General features: G+C 40.3%; 1 protein-coding gene across 2 annotated transcripts in view; it reads right to left on the bottom strand.

Annotated features, from left to right (window-relative positions):
- Positions 1–3,890: 3,890 nt before the first annotated feature.
- SLC9B2 (solute carrier family 9 member B2) overlaps positions 3,891–8,424 on the bottom strand; it is a 28,729-nt gene continuing 24,195 nt past the window's right edge. For both annotated transcript variants that reach the window (XM_053461541.1, XM_053461543.1), the window contains exons 9-12: positions 7,465–7,614; positions 6,423–6,531; positions 5,101–5,237; positions 3,891–4,269 (exon numbers count right to left, since the gene is read on the bottom strand). In XM_053461541.1, the coding sequence (XP_053317516.1) occupies positions 4,048–4,269; positions 5,101–5,237; positions 6,423–6,531; positions 7,465–7,614 (618 nt within the window). In that variant the 3' untranslated portion in view covers positions 3,891–4,047. The remainder of the gene's footprint in view (positions 4,270–5,100; positions 5,238–6,422; positions 6,532–7,464; positions 7,615–8,424) is intronic.

The raw sequence follows: 8,424 nt of genomic DNA, 5'->3' as shown, positions 1-8,424 counted from the left end.
CTGTGCCATCTTTGTCCCCAAAGCTCAAACACCCTGCTTGTGCCATCTTTGCCTTCAAATCACTTAAACATCTATCATACGCACAAAACACTTATACAGTCACTCCTTCAATCTGTCATTTACACAATTCATTTACACAATTATTCATTCTCTTACTCATTCACACAAATCATTTACACATATTCATTAATGTATTCTCACCATTCGTCCACACATTAATTTATTCTCTCTTATTCACACAATTTATCCACATTTATACTCTCACTCATTCACGCGATTCATCCACACTGTGACATTCATGTAGGATTGGTGGTGGAAGGGAGGTATGTTTCTCCTAGATTCCTTTCCTATGTGAAGTAACACCAGAGTCTTCCACCTGCTAGGTGATTATTTTAGGTGAATGAGAGGGCGGATATAAAAGGGAAGCCAGGAGGGCAGGTAGCTCTCTGGCTGAGGACACAGAAAGTTGGCAGAGAGAAGCTCTCCAGCTGGTAGTGAGGGACATCCCTTGTATAGTAAGTGCCGGACAGGCAAGGTATTTCTTTTGTTGCTGTGTTGTTATATTTCTTTTGTCTTTGCAACCTTTCTAATAAACCTGACCCTGTGTCAGATAGCAAGAATTTACTGCTCTTTGCCTGGTTTGAATGAAGATGGGCACTTGTCCCTTGACCTCAGCGAGGGGTGATCCCAGACCTATCTCACAACACATTAATTCATTCATTATCTTCCTCATTCACACAATTCATACAGACATTAATTTATTTATTATCTCACGCTTTTACACAATTCATCCACACATTAATTCATTTATTCTCTCACACATTCACAAAATTCATCCACATACCAATTCATTCATCCTCACACATTCACACAAGTAATCCACACATAAATTCATTAATTCTCTTACTCATTCTCAATCTTTTTTCAAGATTCTTACAACCTCCCTTTCTTACTATCTACCCCCTCTCCTCCTTCTTACTATTTACCCCTCCCCCTTTTTACTATCAACCTCCTCTCCCCCTTCATACTATCTACTCCCCTTCTCACTATCTACCCCCTTCTTACTATCAACCCCCTCCTCTTACTATCAACCCCTCTCCCCCTTCTTACTATCTACCCCCTCCTTACTATCTACCCCCCCCTTGCAGTTCACGTACCCTGGGGAAGTCCTGTGGTGGGAACGCGAGGCATGTCTCTCTGTCCTGCCGCAGCGTGCGCAGCTTCACTGCTGAGCGTCGGAATAAGGCCGGCCCTGCCCCTGACACACCACTCTGCCCCCACATACTCCCTGGTGTCTAGTGGGGGCACCCGGTGAACCTCCGCTGCTGGCTGGTACTTTCGCTAGAGCTCCTATGACGCACGGGAAGGTCATGTGACGCCGGTGCTCCACCATAGAAGCCCTGCGGAAGTGAAGGGCAGTAGTGGAGGTTCACCGGGTGCCCCCACTAGACACCAGGGAGTATGGTGGGGGCAGAGTGGTGTTTCAGGGACATATAGGGAGGTATAAGGCATATCTGGGGGGGCAGAGTGGCATATCTGCCCTCCACTTTCACCAGTGCTTCTATGATCGAACACCGGAAAGTCATCCAGGTCTCCTGCAGAGCAGCGGTGGATCTGAATCTTAGTGTTATAGTCTGACCTCTATTTGAGGTCGGATTATAAAACGACGAGTATTTGTCAGAGCATTTGCTCTGGAAAAACCCTCATCTTATAGTCGATAAAATCATTTTAACTAATTGATTAGTTGTTGCAGACCTAGTTTTGTGATGAAAGTTATCGGAAAATTACACTGCAGTACATGCATTAATAAGTGAAAAAGGTAGTGCTTCACTTTAAGTACATTTTTGTTTTAAATACACGCTCTGGACCCATTGTGTACATTTAATGTAGGGTATGCCTGATTTATGTAGTTTTGTTAGTAGCTTCGCTAGATCAGAGTACAGATCAAACTGTTCCTTGAATTGCAGTAGCATTGTGCTCTCTGAAAGGTACACTTGGCAGTCGTCTGGTCGTAGGAGATCCTTCTGTGGATTCAGGATTTCCTTTCTTCTACAATTCTTTCATTTGTAAAGCTTGTGTCACTGAAAGCCAAGGGTTAATAATGAATATTGCAATCCCCCTCTCCCCACAGTAGCTGGTAGTGACATTCAACAAGTACCCTGCCTTTGGTATCCATGGAAAAAAAAGGTGTATGTAAAATTCAATTAGGGCAACTTCTTAGCCTTTTTTATTGTTTTAAATGATCTTATTGAAATTGCGGGACATAGCACATGGCAATACAACCAAGTGAGCATGTTCAAAGGTCAGCCGTGTTTTCTGTTTTTTTTTTTTTAGAACATGAATTTTTAGCCTTTTTTTATTACAAAATTAAGTATAAAACTACAAACTTCTGATCCACAAGCATATTTATCAGCATTATTAATATATCTGACACATATAGAAATGTGTCTACATGACAATGCATGGAAGAGATAATGGACAGAATGATCGATGCAGAGTCGTGGGGTCCGTCCTACACATTGGTCAAATCGACCCCTTAAAAATTTGTTTTTCTCTGATTAATTAAAGGTTGTTGGCAACAGAATGTTTGGAAAAACCTAAAAAACATTTTATATGTTAAAATCATAACTAGTCAAACTTATCTGTAAACATAAAAAAGCTCAAATGTAACTTACTCAGGTGCCTGTGAAGAGTACAATTTATATAATCACTAGAAGCTGTATTTTATTTTCTAGCAAAAAGCCCAAATTGCTCTACTGCTTTACCAGGAAAAAAATGAACTTCTCCTTCCACAAGGAATTCGTATCCAGAGTAAAAATAAAATATGGTTTTGTTTTGTTAAAGAGACTACATGCTGGGTAATAGGATAAAACAAGGAGAGCATTGACTCAAATGTAAGGTGCGTGGCCTATAAGCGGCCGGGCTGCATGGCAGTTTTGGGCATTGGGCAGGTGTTTTTTTCTTTTCTTTTTTATTTAGCCCTGCTGCGGGCAAACAGCAGGGTGAGGATCCAGATCCAGCGCTGCAGGGGACCTGGATCCTCCTCTCCGGCAGCCGTAGACGTCTGTGCAATGCAGACAACTCAGCTGCTGCCGGCACTTCCGCCGGGGCTTCTATGATGGAGCGTCGGCATAGAAGCCCCTGGCAGATGTGACGAGCAGCAGCAGAGGTGGTCTACGTGCATCACGCAGACGTACATTATCTGCCCCCACTAGGCAAGAGGGCTATCTGCTCTCGGTTTTGTAGCAGGGGGGCGACCAGCCCCCCAGACCTGCCAACCTATGTCACTTGTTGGCATTATATAAATAAGAGATAAATTATCTTTTTCTATGTCGGATCAACAAATGTGCTAATACAATAAAGAGCATTTAAATTATTGTAAATCGTAACACCATTACGTAGATTTATTTAGTTAGGTAAATGTTTGATCTCATCCCAGTTGACAAATATAAAGTCAATACTGCCTTCTAAACAATCGAATGCTTTAGCCTTTATCACGTAGAAGGCCTGTCTGTGCCATAAAGCTCTTAATGTCACATGGCTGCCTACAACAGCAGCCTCAAGACCTGCAGATAAAAGGAAGATCTATATAACTGTAAACAAAACAAAAGCATATTTTCTTCTGTGTTATTGTCATTCTACATCACTCAGTATTTTATATATATATATATATATATATATATATATATATATATAGTCACATGGGAAATCCCCATTCAAAGTAAATCATTGTTCTATTTTGGCGTGTGTGTGTACATTAATTAGTGTTAGATCGCTGACAAATACTTCCTTAATATCTCCCTTTGTCTAAAACCTTGTGATGTCTACAAACAAACTTGTTACAATTGAATATAACTTCATATTTTGTGTCCAAGGATGATCTCTGTCATTTAAACCAAATTCTCAATTTGTCCTTCGGCAAATATTCCTTATAGAAATGCATCTTTACAATGAAAATGTCTCTCTTCTATTTATATCCGTAGTCTCCAATAACAGTGTATTGATATTATAAGAGAAACCCTCCATAGCCAGCATGGATAGACACTCTCACACTATGCCAGATTCTCCTTCTCTGGCTGCCTCTTCTCTGCTGCTCTCATTAGCTTTCTGGAGCATCTTGGGTCCTGTAAGGCCAATTATAACTGCGCCTATCGGAGCAGTGATTAGAATCGAGAGAAATGCTACGGTGAGCACGTCCATCCCATAGCCTTCATATTGTACATTTTGTTTGCCCCGTGCTGTGTCCAGGGCCACAGATCCTATAGCAGCCTGTTTAAAACAAAAAGACATTGATCACATACTCTTCTTAACTAGTCTTTAGGATTGTAAACTTTAAAATCTTATACAGAACATAATGTTTCCTTATTTAAACATATAAAGACGTGCCCTCATTTGGTCAGTGGGTAGCGTGATGTGGATGTACAGTCAGGACATTCCTTACCATTAAAGAAAAGTAGGCAGCTGTTTGAGTGGCTGAGCTGGTAGGGGTGATGCCATGAGGCTGAATGATATTATGAAGCAACTGGATTCTGCAGTGGGCGGCTGGAAACATAGTTTGCACAGAAAAAACAGTATGGCCGGCCATGAATACAGTAGTAACCATACGCGATTCATTTTTTTTCCAAGTTGCCAATTGCAAACTAATGTCCATATCTGACCAGTGGGTCATTCCATGATTTTAAGTTTTGAGTAATGCTAATGGGAACTGCGTTCCCTCTCAGAGCGGCCTTAAAGGATTTAAGTGCTAGCTCATAACAGGCTACTTTAAAGAAAGTGAGATGGTAACGTGGTATCACAGAAGCCTAACAGAATTATGCCAAAAAGGACTTGATAATAGTAAATTCCATCATTCCTGCAGCCCAAGAACATTTGGGATTTATCAAGGAGAGTATGCCCCTTTTTAACTTCTAAAGCCATGGTAGTCATGAACCTCTTTTAAAGCTCAAAGCTTTTTGGAAAAAGGTACATATAGACACACTTACATTGACTTGCTAATAATGTGTTCTCAGTTGGGCTTGAGAACAGACAAAGTGTTTCAAAATGTTCAATTTTTTTTTCCATTTAAAATCTAGCACGCTTTATTACAGGTTTTTAAAGTACCTGGACAGTAGCTTTAGGGATCCAAGCCAGAGAGATAAATATTTTTTCCTTGAAATTAAATCCAGCGCAGGACACCATCACGTACGTAGACAATATTCGAATTACTAAGGCAACTGCAAGCGTAGCAACACAGAGCCCTGGGACAAAAAAAAAAAATTTAATATGAAACGGAATCAGCATTTATTGAAACTAAACATAACAATTGAGTAAGGCTCCAGACCAATGACACCTTTTGCTAGTATTCGCCAAGTACACACTGCTGAGATTTGGCAGACAAGATACAAAATACACTAATGCAGTTACAGATAAATATTCACATTTCTGGGTTTCACAGCTCTACTAAAATTCCCAGTCCCTAAGAATACAAATACATGAAATAATAATAAATATATAGTGCATGGAGCACTGCCCTACCTGGCTCCAAGCTGAGAATCAGCCTAACATGCCTGCTTTTCATACCTTCCCTAAAATAGCCGATGCTCCATATAGCAGCTTAGTGTAAGTTATGGAAACTTTGGTCCTGTTTGTTTCTGGCCATCATAGATAAAGTGAGTCATGGAGATGTTAATGCCTCTGATCCACAGCCACAAAAAGAACACAGACTAAAATATAATTTGTAATATATATGAATTTAACAGGGGGCTGTGTTGACAAAAGAGGCAAAGCATGGTTTGCTCAGATTTAAAGGTTTTGGGGTACTTTTTATGTTTTCCCTTGCAATTACTCATTATAGCCACAAGGGGTCTAGTATAATAGGGATTTTGAAACAGCATTAAAATTATGACTGGATCCTTTCTCAGCATCTTCTCTATTCAGTTCCTTTTGGTGAATGAATGTCAGACAGTATTCTCATAATGTATATTATATGTTGCCTGACAAATAATGTATTTTGGCCACACTGTTATTGTGCCATCTGGCCAGGGGATGCACTCCCCATATAATGATGTGTTCACCAATGTTTGCCATTGTACCCATGTAGATATGGGTATATGAATGTATGAAATATATGTTTTGTAATGTATGTGGGTCCCTTAGGTACTAAACACATCTTTGTAAATATATATGATGTCTGTCTGGAAACACACACGGACAATTAGTATTTCACTGCTCAACACTTTGTTTTAGAATTAGAATTAATATATGTTATCATCCAATTTGTGGGGGGGTGTGTTTACTAGATGTCTATTTACCAGTAAAAAAAAAAAAAAAGAAAAATGGGTCTGGTTTCTGACTTTTACATCCTGTTGCTGCTTAAGGTCTTGAGTATGCCCATAGGAAATACAAACACTGGTAATCCCAAGCATACCCCTGCCACAACTTACCAACTGTCTGCGGGTTTAGAGATGCAACAGATATTTCAGAGCCAATCAAACCAAATAGTAGAGGCTGAAAGATATACCAGCCGACTGCAACTATACGTTCAACAGCTTCCTGTAAACAAAAGTAAATTATTAATGGGGCTACAAAGCTACGTCTGATTAGTCAATCAAATCAGAAACATTTATTTTAATAAAACTGAAAAGACATTGAAATTAATTCATTGACTATTACTGTACTTTTGTGATTTGGGGTTTAACTGAAGGTTTCAGATTGTCCAGTTCCCCCTATGTTCTATATACCGTATTTATCGGCGTATAACACGCACTTTTTTAAACTAAAATATGAAGTTGAAACCCTACCTGCGTGTTATACGCCGATAAATCCTAGAGCTCCACAATCTTCCCCTGCACAGCTCTCTCGCGCGCCCTCTCTGATGCCGGGAGCCGGGTGATGACGTCACTCCGGCCCCGGCATCAGCACAAAAAGTAAAATGCTGGAAGATAAAGAGGACCCATACCAGATCTCCCAAACGGTAGGGAGTAATATATAAGTTTAATGTGTGTGTGTCTGAGTGTGTTTGTGTGTCTCTGAGTGTGTTTGTGTGTCTCTGAGTGTGTGTCTCTGAGTGTGTTTGTGTGTGTGTGTGTCTAAGTGTGTGTCTGGCTGCATGTGTGTCTGAGTGTGTGTGTCTTAGTGTGTGTGTGTGTCTTAGTGTGTGTGTGTCTTAGTGTGTGTGTGTGTCTTAGTGTGTGTGTGTCTCAGTGTGTGTGTGTCTCAGTGTGTGTGGTTTCCCAGATAGCAGTGATTCTGATGAAGTTTTTTTGTGCTTTTTCTTTATTCTTTATTTCTTTTATTACATTATAATAAATGTTATAATGTTACAAACATTATTCCAACATTAAGTTCATAGCTTCCAAGTTTAAATTTATTTTTTCTTACTCAAATTTCCTTGTTAAAATGGGGGTGCGTGTTATACACCAGTGCGTGTTATACGCCGATAAATACGGTAATAGAAACAAACCACCAGTGAGATGTCACAATCACCTTCTCAGTAGACCATGCGATGCCCGCGAGAAACGAGGTAACCAATGTGCACAGGCCTCCTGACCCTGGGAAGCCAAAGGCCAGACTGCTGAAAACTGCAAATATAGACAGGGCTAAAAGCAGGTAGGATCTCTTCCAATTCACATATTTCTAGAGGAAGGAAAGAGAAAACATTAATGCAAAGTTACTCTAGAAGAAACAGAAAACTATGGGGTACCGGCACTCTCAATGCAATATATTGACTTTTGTAAAGTTTACTCCATGTCAGGTGAAGAATCAAGCAGCAAAACAATACAGCGGAATGATGCAAAACACATAGGCTTCAAGAACCTTTTAAGGGAAACTAAGGTAAAATGCTTTGCTTATGCTTTTATGGCAGAATCAATTGCTTTTTTTGTTATGCTATTGTGTGCGACAACAATACAGGGATAATTAGGGGAACTGTATATGTGTCATGTGGTAAAGATCCCCCCTCCCCAAATAATTATAATGCCTTTACGTTTGTCCCTTCTTCATTTTCAGGTTATCTAATAGTTTTTTAATTCATAAGTTACATTTTACCAGAATTTCCAGATTGCTTATAGTTTGATATTATTAAGCCCCTTCAGGACACAGGATACAATAGTATACCTCCCAGCAGTGCCAGTCTTCACAGGACATTTTTGGGGGCACTTCCCTGGGTAATCAAAGCATTGACCAGTCTCTGATCTTCCCTGACTGGTCCCAGGAGATACAAAAAGCAATATTTGCCGCTCCCACATGCTCCACCGTGACACTAGTGTTGCACGTAAGGCAGGTTGGTGGCAATGCTCCATGCCCATTTTTGGGACCAGTCGTGCCCGCTTGAGGGGCCAGTCCCACCCTCTTCCTCCCGATTTGGTAATACTACATTGCAAAAGAAGTTACCTTAAGAAAGTAGAGGCTCGGGGAGATATCCCTGCAGATACAAAAAGGATCCGG

This window comes from Spea bombifrons, chromosome 1 (assembly GCF_027358695.1).
Source record: "Spea bombifrons isolate aSpeBom1 chromosome 1, aSpeBom1.2.pri, whole genome shotgun sequence".
Taxonomy (NCBI): Eukaryota; Metazoa; Chordata; class Amphibia; order Anura; family Pelobatidae; genus Spea; species Spea bombifrons.
Note: the sequence above shows the minus strand (reverse complement) of the source record. Positions and strands in the feature narration are given on the sequence as shown.